Source organism: Chenopodium album, chromosome 10, assembly GCF_948465745.1.
Source record: "Chenopodium album chromosome 10, dcCheAlbu1.1, whole genome shotgun sequence".
Lineage (NCBI taxonomy): Eukaryota > Viridiplantae > Streptophyta > Magnoliopsida > Caryophyllales > Amaranthaceae > Chenopodium > Chenopodium album.
Window position 1 is genome coordinate 4,109,576 of NC_137843.1, and position 13,202 is coordinate 4,122,777.

At 35.8% G+C, this 13,202-nt stretch overlaps 3 protein-coding genes across 3 annotated transcripts; 2 read left to right on the forward strand and 1 right to left on the reverse strand.

The window, feature by feature from the left end:
* Nucleotides 1-937: 937 nt before the first annotated feature.
* Nucleotides 938-5,897, forward strand: LOC145563198 (UDP-N-acetylglucosamine transporter ROCK1-like). The gene is made up of 7 exons (XM_081623636.1): nt 938-1,161; nt 2,889-2,937; nt 3,016-3,242; nt 3,807-4,005; nt 4,085-4,228; nt 4,824-4,898; nt 5,373-5,897. The coding sequence occupies exons 1-7, from the start codon at nt 1,019-1,021 to the stop codon at nt 5,532-5,534; spliced, it is 999 nt and encodes a 332-aa protein (XP_081479762.1). The 5' UTR covers nt 938-1,018; the 3' UTR covers nt 5,535-5,897.
* A 731-nt stretch (nt 5,898-6,628) lies between these two features.
* LOC145563199 (uncharacterized) lies at nt 6,629-7,567 on the forward strand. The gene is made up of 2 exons (XM_081623638.1): nt 6,629-6,801; nt 6,892-7,567. The coding sequence occupies exons 1-2, from the start codon at nt 6,679-6,681 to the stop codon at nt 7,318-7,320; spliced, it is 552 nt and encodes a 183-aa protein (XP_081479764.1). The 5' UTR covers nt 6,629-6,678; the 3' UTR covers nt 7,321-7,567.
* Nucleotides 7,568-8,029: 462 nt separating this feature from the next.
* Nucleotides 8,030-11,888, reverse strand: LOC145563200 (BTB/POZ domain-containing protein DOT3-like). The gene is made up of 6 exons (XM_081623639.1): nt 11,754-11,888; nt 11,482-11,551; nt 10,032-10,921; nt 9,397-9,661; nt 9,188-9,316; nt 8,030-8,816 (listed from the first exon to the last, which is right to left on the reverse strand). Exons 1-6 carry the CDS (start codon nt 11,879-11,881, stop codon nt 8,448-8,450), a joined length of 1,851 nt encoding a protein of 616 aa, XP_081479765.1. The 5' UTR covers nt 11,882-11,888; the 3' UTR covers nt 8,030-8,447.
* Nucleotides 11,889-13,202: the final 1,314 nt, after the last annotated feature.

Here is a 13,202-nt window from a genome sequence, read left to right on the forward strand (position 1 = left end):
AGAGAAACTACAACTTCATAGATCCAAGATAAACAAAAAGTGTAAGTCAAATAACATAATTATAATTAGGCAAAACTAATGTACTCCCTATGAGCGTTGGACAAGATAAATAAAAGTAGAAAGATTAAATGAAAATGAATATTAATTACAACAATCGACACGTGATTTTGTCATGCTTTTCTAGAGTGCACTCAAAGATTAAAGACCTCCAAAAACATGTTAAAGGAAGAAAGCATGGCCTTGCAATAAGTTTGCCTAAATTGGTCGTGCTCCAAATCTAAGGTCTGTTCGGTAAAATTAGCTGTAGCTGTTGGCTATTAGCTTTTGAGTAGCTATGAGCTATAGAGATAGCTGTGAGCTGTCAAGTAGTAGCTGTTAGAGGTCAGTTGCCAAGGTAGCGGTTCATACTATAAGTGTTCGGTAAAAGTAGCGATTGAAACTATAAAATACAGTTATTATTAATATTATTAGTGTGACGTGTTATGTATCATATATTTGATAATTTCAAATATTATATAGTATAACATATATTGCTAATAAATAATCAATTTAAAAAATAAGATAGAAAAAAAATACTCCTCATAATGAAAGGGAAAAAAAAATGAAAAAAGGATATTAAAAATTTTGATATTATGGTTGACCGAAACAAATAATACTGAGTCAAAAAGAAAAGAAAAAAAAAGTTCATTAGAAAATTAAAAAAAAAAAAAAACAAAAAAAAATAATAAGATTGAACGCTACTTTACAATTTCAAAAGCTATCTTTTTTAGTTTTCAACAACAACTACTTAAAAGCTACCTCTACCTTTAACAGCTACTTTACCAAACACTAATATTATTTTAAGGTAATGTTTTAATTAGGTCTAAAAGCTAACAGGTACCTTAAAAGCTAATGCCGAAAAGGTCCCTAGAGTGCCTTTACTTTACTCAAGGTCTCCAACTATTGAAGGCAAAAGCGTACATCGGCACCCAATCGCATCAATTCTGAATTTCCAGGACTTGGCGCGGGTGGCCCTCAGATGGATTCCACCAAAGAAAACACCTCCAACACGGCAACCGCAAGAGAAGAGAGAGAAAGCTCTGACAAAAAAATATGGATTTTCTCTGCTTTGCTCACTCTCCAGTATGGTTCCCAGCCTTTGATCTCCAAGCGCTTTACCGGGTTTCTCTCTCCTCCTTTGATTTTTTATTTTTTATTTTGTTCATGGTATTTGTTTGATTACATACTGTCTTTTATCTAGGAATTATATGCCATAGTAGATGGTAACTGGGATTTGGGGCTGAATTCTTAATTTGGAATTTTATTTTGTGTCACATTTTAGAATTAGTTGATGGGTAATTTTACAGTTTTTTTAAAAACTGTTTGTATGATTTTACCTGCTGATATAATGTTGGCTCAATTGGAACATACTTGTATGAAATTGGTTGAATTATCCATTGGAGAATGGATATAAACATATGAAAGGTACTGGGTTGGTAGGCTGTTTGTTGAATGTCAGAGAATGTTCTTCATCAATCCAATTATACTGTCCTATCTGGTTCAATGTATCATACTACCATGAATTTTAAAGGCAAAGTTGGCTTCAAAACCCTAAACTAGAGCTTGGGTGCACCCCCAACCCCGAACTTTGACTAGTTGGTGGTACACCACCAAATAGCGATTGGGGTGCAACGCATGCCTTTAATGGGCATTTTTTGGCATTCAAAGTGAGACATATATGGTAATTAATGGAAATTTTAAATGTGCAATATAGCTACTCGAAATAACCCACATGATTTTGAATTGTGCAATCTATGTTAGGAAAATAATTCAAATGTGAGTTGAGACTATTGAAAAAGGAGAGAAAGATTGACTAACATATAAGATTGGGAGGGTTCTCCACTTATTAGTTAACCAACTATTTGTTCAAGGATGGAACTTGGTTGAGCTTGTATGTGGTCAGACTTTCCTATTATGTGGGCTTGTGCTCTGCAGTGAATTCTATCTATAGCCATAGTAAACCTTAACATTGATAGGGATAAAATTTAGCCACTAGGCTAACTCATCTTGACTAAGTTTTCATGTAGGGTAATGGATGGCACCATTACTACATAATTGGGGTGCTGTCTTATATTCTACTTTTGTCAGTGTGATATAGGTCAATTTAGCTCATATACATGATGCTCTTAAATCAAATCTATGTAAGTTTGGTGCAAAATGTGCTTTTGCTTGCATGTTTCAAATAAGGAGGAAAAAACTTTGAAGTTGGGGGTGGTTGGGACTGATTTAGTGATAATTACAGAGTTAAACATAAGCCTATAGATAATATTACGGCCTGGCATTTTGTCAAATAGCAACAAACCTTAATTTTCGTTTTTCGTTTATTTATATAAAATTATCATAGACCATAGAAGTTTAACTAATCAAAACTCAAAAGACTAAATTGGTTCAACATTTCCCCTATTCATACTTGAGGTTCAAAAGCTAAATGAACAAAACAAGGTCTTCTGTCAAAAAAAAAAAAAAAAAAAAAAAAAAAAAAAAAAAAAAAAAGCCGAAAAAAAGGGCTTAACTTATACATTCTCCACAATATCAGTTTATAGTTTATGATTTTTAGTAATTGTCATGTATCGATGTCTATGTTTGGTTTGGTCATTTTCCCACATATTTTTCAAAAATTCTAGCCAAGGCCCAAATCCCAAAATTTTGATGAAAACATCACATCCCATTTCTAAGTCAGACTCTGTATCATGTCATGACCATAGCACTTGGTGCTGTTTGGTATGCAATTTAAATTATGCAGCTAACAAAGTTCTGTCTAAACTCTAAAGCAGCTATTGTTGTTTCACCAGTCTCCATAATTTTTTCTTCACTTGTATCAACTTGTTGAATGTTGGTTTTTCTTGTAGGCGAGATGTAATAGTAACTTCATCAGTTTTGGCATGTGAAGTTGCAAAGGTGATCAATTACTGTATTTTTAGCTTTCCACCATGACATTGTATTATTTTATGATCCTGAATTCTTTTTGTCCTTCAGGTTATATGTGCTTTCACGGTCCTCATATTCAATGGTAGCTTGAAAAAATTATGCAAAGATTGGTCTTTACTCAGGGCATTGACCTTTTCAGGACTCCCAGCTGCGATTTATGCACTGCAGAATAGTTTACTTCAGATTTCTTACAAAAATCTTGACTCCCTTACATTTTCAATGCTAAACCAGACAAAATTATTTTTCACAGCCTTCTTTGGGTATATGATACTAAGGTAAAATTCCTGTAAGCAATATTAGTGCCTATCTTATTTTCTGATTTTTTTCGAGTCAAAGAAGGGTACAATGGGTACTTTGTGGCTTGTAGTTGGAGTGGTTGTAATTTATGGGGCAGCTTACTTTTCAAGCTAAAGGATTTTGGTTATATTGGACTATTAGAGTGGTCTAGTTGTGTGGTTTTGTCATTTCTGGTATGCCCACAACACCCTCACTTGTTCTTTGAGTCCTTAAATAATTTGTGAAGTCCCTTAGATGTTTTGATTTACGTTGCTTTGGAGCAATGGGGTGTTGATCCAAGGGTTTGATCCTTGGACTTCGCTATTGTAAGGGCATTTGTTTCTTTTTTGGTCAATTTTGAACTTCTTAATGTCAATTCATTTGGTGTAAGAAAATCAGGCACAAGTACTCTTATTACACAAAAGGTTCTTTGTAACAAAGGCTTAGATTTTGTTGAGATAGATAAAATAATACTACCTCTTAAAATTATATATTGCAGTCCTTGTGTCGTGGACCTTTGATTATTTTGGATAGCTCAAATTCCTGATTGTAATCATTTACAGGCAAAAACAATCAATTCAACAAATTGGAGCTCTATTCCTTTTGATCTTTGCTGCTGTACTTTTAAGCATTGGTGAAGGCACAAGCAAAGCTTCTAAAAGCCGGAATCCTGAAGAAGTGCTATTTTACGGAATTGTTCCTGTCTTGATAGCCTCTGTGCTTTCAGGTCTAGCTTCTTCTTTGTGTCAATGGGCTTCTCAGGTATCTTGAGCTTCTCTTTGTCACTCAGGTATCTTGAACTTCTTTTTTATCTTGATTTATATTTGTGTAATCTTTTCAGGTCAAGAAACACTCCTCATATTTGATGACCATAGAGATGTCAATTTTCGGAAGCCTGTGCCTGTTGGCCAGCTTGTCCCAGTCCCCTGATGGATATGCTATGAGAAAGCATGGCTTCTTTTATGGATGGACTCCTTTAACTCTGGTATCTTCTTTTGTCCTCGGCCACTTAATGTATTATCAGTTACGCTTCTTCTTTGCCTACATTCTGAAATTGTAGCAATAAGTGAAATGACAATTGAATTCACCAACGTTATCTATTTTAAGGACATTGGCCCTGAATCTTCACTAAATTTAAAATAACAATTCCCATCTCTTAAGATGTACTTGATCAAAGTCCATCAAATTCATATGTTTACAATGTTGGGATGGATGTAACCACATGTTGATATTAGATGAAAAGGTTCCGCCTTTTGTATTCACCTGTTATACTTTAATTTACGTCTCCCCTCACTTACCTGTTCCCTGCTGGCCAGGGCTTGGGCTGAGCAGACTTGGCCATTCCCTGTTGGCCATTACACTCTCCTTTTCTTATCACAAGTAAGGCCAGCCAGCCAGCCAGGATATGAATCCTGGTGCGCTGCATAAGGTGGCCTTGATGTTGTGTGAGCTAAGAGTTCAATGGCAAAATTATTATTATTATTAATTTTTTTTTTTTTGGGTGCAAAGCTCAATGGCACAGTATCATTGTGAACATGAACATTTTAGACATGAAATTTTGCTCTTTTTATTTCTTTCAGGTCCCTGTAGTAGCAAATGCCCTTGGTGGAATTCTTGTTGGGCTTGTCACAACTTATGCTGGTGGTGTCAGGAAGGCAAGTTTGCTTAGATTGAAGAAAACTTGTTTTTAATCAGTATTTTATTTTATTATTTTTTTAATAATAATGTATTCTCATTTACATGATAGTAAATATTATTGTGTTTGTGAAGTTACTGAGACACATTGGAGCAAAAAATAGATGGGTAATTGGGAAGACTTCTGTTTAGCTTTAGGCTCTGAATTACCACCTTCCCATTGGCTTGTTAATGGAAAGAATACCTTCATCGGCTTCATGTGAACCATTTTGAAGTTTGTTTTTAGTAAGATTTGCATATTAAAAAACTTAAAAATATAATGAATAAGGAGAATGTTCTTTTGTTAATTTGCATATAGACTGCACTATTTTCCACTATTCCCAGCTTTATATTAGCTTTCTGGTTTTATATCAACTGGTCCTCGTTGCCTAATTTGTATCAGACTCTTGCCACTGAAAAGATTTAACATCTCACTTCATATTATGTTTTTGCAGGGTTTTGTCATTGTTTCTGCGCTTCTTGTGACAGCCTTGCTGCAATTCATTTTTGATGGTATACCACCTTCACCATACTGCCTTGTGGCTCTTCCCCTAGTGATTACAAGCATCTCAATGTATCAAAAGTACCCTTACCGCTCCAAAAAGAAGGAAGCTTAGACCTAAATCGTTCTAAGTTGGGGAGGATCATTTTTTATTTTTCTTGCCTCAACTGTATGTCTTGTATGGTGGTCTGTTCAGAATATAGTTCCTCTGGCAGACACGTGATGTCAATGCTGTAGGCAAAAAACTAATATGCAAGCATTGTGTTTCTTTTTCTCTATTCATTAGAATTTGTATTAAAGTCTGTTGGACATGCCTGAACCATTATATGATGAATATTCATTCACTAGAATGTATAGCTGAATGTCTTTTACCTGACATTCGAATGACTTTTTGGATATCTAGGCTTCATTTGGGTGTCAGAACTGGAAATTGTAACTACTCATCTATATGACTGAATCAAGTATGTCTGTGTTTCAAGTCTTCACTCTAACAATTTACTCTGTTTATGGGGACTATTGGGGAGAGGTAAGAAAGTCAGGCCAAGCTTACCAAGTTACCAAAGGAGTGCCAGCCTAAAGCGTAATCAAGTAATCATCATAAAATTTATGTTCACTTTCTTTAAGTAAAGTCGTGGACCTTGTGGTATAGGGTATATATACATTTACTCTTTTAGGTGGGGTTTGGTATGGGGTGATTACAAAAGGGAAAGGGAATACTTAAGGATTAATTCCTTTGTTGTTTGTAATGACATTTAATCATTCTCCCTTAGTGCGAAAACCAATACGATTAATTACAAGATTGTGATTGTATAAATATCTACTCCTTCCATCCCTTTATTAGATACATATTTCTATTATTTATTATTCACATACATAATAAAGAGAAATAAGCATCTAATTAAGGAACGAAAGAAGTAGCGAAATTTGGGTTGCCTCTGTAACAAATTTAAATTGAATCGAGTTGAATCATATGAAATCCCAATTCAAAATTTCAATCAAATAGTTTTGGAATTTCCAATTGATAATTAATTATTCCGTATTATTTCCTTTTTCTTCTAAAGAAAATATTTTTTTTTTTTTTTAAAAAAAAAAAATCAAAATTGAAAGCATCACTGTCACTCTCCCAAATTCCCAATCTTTCCTGACTAAACTCATTTTTCTGGGGTTTAAGCTGGGTTTTTGGCAGCTTCATCTGCAACTCTCTCTAAAATCAACTCTCTCAAAAAAACATCGAAGAAGAAGAAGCAGCAGCAGCAGCAATGGCGGGAAGATTAGGAAGACGAGTAGTACACTTCGCCAACCTCCCAATCAAGCTCCTTATGCCTTCTTCCTTCACCAACATCACCGAAATCTCTCTCAAAACCATCCCTTCTGCTTCCAAGGTATTTTCACAATTTCATCTTCATTTCTTTTTCCTCTTAATTTCTTCCCAATTTTATCGATTTTAATTTGATCAATTTCAAATTTTGCAGATCGAAATCAAGAGGGTTTTGGAATCATTGTATGGGTTCGAAGTCGAAAAAGTTCAAACCCTAAATATGGAAGGAAAGAAGAAGCAAAGAGGTGGTATTCTTCTTGCTAAACCCGATTACAAGAAAGCGTTTGTAACCCTAAAAACCCCTTTATCAATTTCGCCTGATCTTTTCCCTATTAAGGTGATTGAGGATGATAAAAAGGAATTGAATAAACAGTCTAAGACTAGCATTGTTGAGGCTGAGGGTCAGAAGAGGTCTCATTGGCTTGAAGGCGATGGAAACCGACCCGATAAGGCCACTCCACGATACCGCCGTGGTGTTGGGGGATTTGCTCCTCCTCGCCCTCGTCGTACTGCTGGAGGTGCTCCCGAGACGGCGAAATTCCCGTGGACTAGTATGAAGAGGACCCCTGCTGCTTCTAGGTAGATGCTTTACTTTTGATATTTTGTTACTGATTAGTTTTAAGCATGAGGAACTTGATAAGGTTGTTTTTTATCATGATATTATCTATTAGAGTTATTTGAGATTTTTTTTGCTGCTGCTTCAGTGGCTATGCTGCCATTGATGTTTTGGTTTACTGGGATTGTGGCGACTTATATTGATTGTTGAAAAACTGCCAAATTGTTGGTGTTCAGTAATAATGTTCTCACAGCTATGTGATTCTCTTTGATAATCTGTTCTCAATTGTTGATGCTATCTACATTATGAATTACTAATAGTATGTACATAGTTATGACATAGTTTGTAAGTGTTGAATCCCATATAAGCGTGCTAGTTGTACGAGTGAGATTATCCTCATTGGATAGAAGGTAAGAAGCTTACCACCTTGTACTCTGGGAGTTACAGACTTAATTCTCCCTTTATCTTGCAATTTATCAAATGGTTTTGGGGTAGAAGCTTACTTGGGCATGTAGTGGATTCACTCTCCTCTTTCTTCATGGTCTGATGGGCTATCCAAACAACAACAACAACAACAACAACAACAACAAAGCCTTAGTCCCAAAATGATTTGGGGTTGGCTAATATAAATGGTCATAAGGAACTGTTCGATATAGAAAAAGGGACTACTGTCCAACCCATTTTCATATTTTAGAAAAATTAAATAGTAAGCTTAATGTGTAAATGGCAATGAGTGTTGTGAATTTCTTTATTTTTTAAAGGAAAAACAAACCTCAATCTCATCATTGACATGGAGATGAGATGTTTATTGTGAAACCAGTCACTGAAACTATTGTAATAGGCATGTTAGATATTACACTATTGTACACCATTTTTATAAATTTTTTTAATTTGTATTCAAGATATAGTTAGTGCTCCATCATCTGCTTGGTACTAAAATCTTGTGCTCAATTTCTTCATTGTCTTATTGTTTTGGTTCACTTACAAGATCATACATAAATTGTGCTTTCCCTTCTTGGAGATAAAATACTTTTGTAGTATGAACGCATTGGCTGTAAGTGATGTGGAGAAGACTTTTTGGTGATAACTATGATCACGAGAAAATAATTTTTCTAGTGACATTTTTGATCTCCTGGCTTCACGTAGGTAATTGCTCAGTGAATGGATTGTCTTCTCCCAGTATTAGGTGTGCTTCTCTCTTGGTTGGATATTTGTTGGTCTCCAATATCTTCCATGGCCTTTTCTGTAAAAAGAGATAGATTCTTTATCTTCTTCCATCGAAAAATCCAGCCTGAGTGTCTCCGTTGCTTGTTGATTTGCTTTATATATTCTTGTTGGAGCTCAGAGTAGTCTCTCTGCAGTTCTGACATCCTATCTTTTACTATCTCAAGCTCAGTTCTAAGAGTCGTCATCTCTTTCTTCGTAGTTGACCAGCTTTCATCATTTTCACGATCATTGCCATCAGTTGTTTGTTCCTTGCTTTGCATAGCTGCCCTCATCTTCACTTGCTCTGAGAACAGAACCTGTTGAAGATTTGGATAGAAACTTAATTATGTTTGAGATTCTTCATGGCTATTGTCTTGAGCTTCCTACATCTTTATATAGTTTTTAAATTAAAAATATGTATAGAGCACTAGATTTTAAAATTTTCCTCATACAATTGCCAAGGCATTGAAATTGGAAGCTGTTGCTTCTTTTCCCTCCCTTTGGAAGCTTGAGTTGAATGAGTGATGGAACATAGAGCTTGCGCTCAAGTTTATCTGATTTTCATTCTATATTGCAAGGCTTTGTTTTATGCAAAGACTTAAGTGGATTCCACTCTCTCTCTCTCTCTGCCTGTGACTTGTGATGTGTGAAAGATAAGACTAGCTGCTTCTAAAGCTGAAGGTAGTACCTGTATAACAGTTTTCAAGGGCAGTCGATCATTCTGTGCCACATGCATGCAAGCATCAAGTGACAGCCTCTGACAATTCATTATCCTGCACAGCCTTCTACGCTCTTGCTCTGTTAGTGAAGGGTGGCTCTGATCCAGTGAATTTATAAGTAGACTGTATAAATTGCTTCTCATTGAAGTTGGCATAGAAGTTGGGCTGGAATGCTTACCTTTAGATAGGTGTCAATTGATCTATATAGACCGTCATGACATAGTCTAGTATTTGCTGGCAATGCTTCTGCCAGAACTTGGAACTTTGAGATAGTGAGATTGGGGTCTGTTGCAATTTCAGCTAAATAGTTGTCTAGAAGCTTACTGACTTCTAGTTCTTCAGTCCTCTGCTGCTGCTGCTGTTGTTGCTGTTCGTGCATCAGAAAGTATTCCACTATTCGCTGCACAGTGTCTATGTTGTGTATTGTCTTTTCCTCTGGTGAACTGTGCCGAACACTGGTATGGTTAGTTTAATGTAAATTGTTGAACCACCAAATTACTTCTCCATATAACCTAGTTTCTGGCAATATTATGACTTATATTGTCTTATGTCTGTGTTATTGAAGAAAATAAGATTTCTTACATCAAATCATAAATTCTTAGTTCAATCTGACAATCGAGTTATTTTGGCTTTTTAAGTCTTTATTTTATCAATTATGATTTGAGCTATGACTTGACATCTAAAAGTAATCAAGGTGCCTAAATGAAGATTAAATTAGGTGATTTTTTTGTTAAGTGTCTAAGATCTTAAGTTATTACCAATAGATTAAAATTTTCAAGGTGATTCTAAAATAAAGTATAACCTTGAACTTACTTTATCAGCTTCCCTCGATCTTTGTTATGATATCTTGGAATTAGGAGGTCTTGGACATCGGCATCTTGCAAGACTGACCCTACTCTCTTTTCAAGCTCTGAGATTAAAGCTGGCGTTGCAGAGTATATCATAGCCATATTCAGCATCCATAACAGGAACTTACAGGAAACAGCTTCTTTCTGAGGCGGCAATATACTGATGATGCTTTCTATAATCATCTTTTGCTCCTTATTTTGGCTTATGTCACCTTCTTGGTTCATCCCACTTATAATACTGAAGTGCCGCTCACTTTTTCCATACCAATGCCGTCCTTTCCCTTCTACATTCCCATCCATGCTTGGCAACCATTTTTCTGCATAATGCTTGATACATGAACCTATGATATCTGGTTTAGTACCTTTGGATTTCAATGCTGCTATTATTCTGCCAAAGTGGTCAATCCGCAAGGTTGTTATGTCATCAAACCACCAAGCCTCATCATCAACTAACTCATTCTTGTCTTGAAATGCTTTCCACGAAATTGAATCACAACATCTTCTTACAATCTGGAGGTTTTCTGCCCAGGGAGATAGTTTCTCACAAGCTTTGAGAACTATAACTGAGTCTCTCCATGAAGCTAGTACTATAAATGTCAGAAAAGCTTCTGTTTTGGATATTAGATTTCCATCTTCAAATTCCTCTGTCATTTCTAGATATTCTGATGCACATCTCAAAGGGGCTACATTGTTGGGGCCTAGATCTATGGAAAGTCCATAGCAGAATTTCGCTACTTCTTCAAAAGCTGCCGGTCCTCCTGGAAAGTTGTCAAGTTTGATGTTGTGCTCTAAACTTGAACTTGTGGGCTGAAATTCTACCCGGCTTATGTAACCACTCTTTGTAAGTAGTGCATACTGTATCAATATAAAACTGTTAAGGTAAGTGATAATTTGATATCAAAACCAGAAGTAGATTAGGAGATTATGTATATCTAATGGAACCTCTGGGATTGGAAAGTGCTGCTATTTTTCTTGATTGAAAATCTTATCTCCCCTTGCATCCCCTAGCATACTGTATCAATATAAAACTGTTAAGGTAACCTTTTCTACTCTGCTCTCCTAGCATCCCTAATCTAAGTGTCATACCAAATCACAGTTGTACCCTTAATTTGTGGACCCTTTGTGGAGATGTATAATATTACTGGCTGAGATCCCCCCCCCCCCCCCCCCCCCCCCTCTCCTTTTCCCCAAAGATACCCAAAATGTGGAAGGTTTAAAACTCTCAGCTTTATACGTTGCCAACAATTTTATAGGCGCACTCCTAAAGCTCAAATTGGGGATTGGAGATAATAATACAGAGCATTTAATTATGGATATAAGAAAATTTTGGGATTTAATAGCTTTTGTGAATCATTTATTTTGGTTAGTATAAAAATTTTTGGTTTCTCTAAACAACATTCAATATGTTTAGTTACCTTATGCATGTGAAAGGTGTTTTCCTCGATTTGAATTGATAGATCAGTCGGGATATCAGAAGTCACGAACCTGCATATAACAAAAAATAAAAAAAGCACTTGTTGGAGGGAGTCAATGCAATAGGAAAACAATGGTATGTAGAAGAAATTTGGGGGGGGGGGGGGGGGGGTGGGGTGGTGGTGTTCTGTGAAATGTGAGAAAAATTGCTCTTGTAGCCATTGTTGGAATTCACCAGCTGCTACAAGTTACGTAAACAAATTATTGTCTTTACCATGAATTACTGTTCTTCTCAAATGTGTAATCTACATTGTTGATTCTGGTGGGAAGTATGATTTGATTTGCGCCATTGCTGTCATTCTCCTGGCTTTTTGCATCAACTGCAGGTACTGGCCTCTTCATGGTTACCTTTTCACAATGAAGGTTTATAACTATGAGGAATTTTTGCTGGTCTTATTGAACGAAATTCAGGGGTGGGATAGGATTGTAGTAAATGTCTGACTGATGAGTTTGTGGTTATTTGATGGGAAGACAACTTGAGGGTAGTTGAATGACTTGTATCTGTCACAGATATTGGATCACGATCAGACAGTAACAGAAAACTTGAATATTCTTTGGGTTTAGGTATAGTCAGTATTGGCTTTGAGGTTATACAACAATCAACTTGATACTTACAACGTAGATTGTTGCTTAGAACATCTGTTGCTGCGCACCACACAATTTACAGTTCCAACAGAAGATTATGCTGTGGTTCAAATGTCACATAGAAGCTGCATTAATATTAGAGAATGTTGCAAGGGGTTGTTGGTCGACAATAGGATAATGCTGTCTCTACTAAATTTGCTTTCAAAGGTTCAACTTTCATTTTTGTCATAAACTTTGCATTTATTGATTAATATGGTCCATAGTGACTCATACAGTCATACATCGCCTGATTGAGCAAAAAACCAGCTTTGGCTTAGGTAAGATGGATTCTTGTTCTTTTTGAGTTTGGTGTCTTCAGAGACCCCAGAAGAAGTTTTCTAATGTTATTGATATGGGGGCATTTCTAATGCTGCGAATGTGACTTAAATGAAGCATGGTATTGAGCGGAGTGTTTTTGCAGGTTATGGTTACAAGTTGGGGTAGATTGCAATTATATTACAGCTTAGGGGGGCATGTAGGAGATTACTGCTGTTTAGTACTGCGCTTAAGTAGGTAGATGTCTTGAAGGTGTGTGCATGTGCAATGCAAGAACGCATATAACAAGGAGCTGCTTTTGCATTCCCTCTATGTAGAAATCACTCGATCTGATTTCCTTTTTTTTTTTTTTTGTTTTACAACAGCAGAAAACAAAAGAGCAATATAGGCTTGTTTAATCCAAGGTCTAATTATAATGCAATAGTATGCTAATTGCCAATTACTACTCTGTAGTGAATGTGTGCGTGGTTGCATTGCTTAGGATGTTCCTTCTTAAATACACCTAACTTGTAATATTACAATTATTCATAAGCTAATTATGTTACTTCACGTCAAGATTTGTACCAAATGATACATACATTTAACATTCCTAATTGATTTTTACAATTATTCATAAACTAATTTTGTTACTTTGTATTTAAGATTTTGTACCAAGTGATCCATAATTTCTGAACTGTTCCAAGTTTCTCTTGTTTGAGCTGCTTTCGTCATGTTAGAAAAGCTTTTTCCCAAGTTGAGTCTTAACTTTCTTAACTGATCAAAA

Coding starts and splice junctions, on each gene's coding strand:
- LOC145563199 (XM_081623638.1), top strand. CDS start 6,679: ATGGCGGGAAGATTAGGAAGACGAGTAGTACACTTCGCCAACCTCCCA. Junction 6,802..6,891: donor CCATCCCTTCTGCTTCCAAG/GTATTTTCACAA, acceptor CAAATTTTGCAG/ATCGAAATCAAGAGGGTTTT.
- LOC145563200 (XM_081623639.1), bottom strand. CDS start 11,881: ATGAAGAGGCCAGTACCTGCAGTTGATGCAAAAAGCCAGGAGAATGAC. Junction 11,552..11,753: donor GAGAAGAACAGTAATTCATG/GTAAAGACAATA, acceptor TGTTATATGCAG/GTTCGTGACTTCTGATATCC. Junction 8,817..9,187: donor CCTTGAAAACTGTTATACAG/GTACTACCTTCA, acceptor AATCTTCAACAG/GTTCTGTTCTCAGAGCAAGT.
- LOC145563198 (XM_081623636.1), top strand. CDS start 1,019: ATGGATTCCACCAAAGAAAACACCTCCAACACGGCAACCGCAAGAGAA. Junction 1,162..2,888: donor ATCTCCAAGCGCTTTACCGG/GTTTCTCTCTCC, acceptor TTTTTCTTGTAG/GCGAGATGTAATAGTAACTT. Junction 2,938..3,015: donor TGGCATGTGAAGTTGCAAAG/GTGATCAATTAC, acceptor TTTGTCCTTCAG/GTTATATGTGCTTTCACGGT.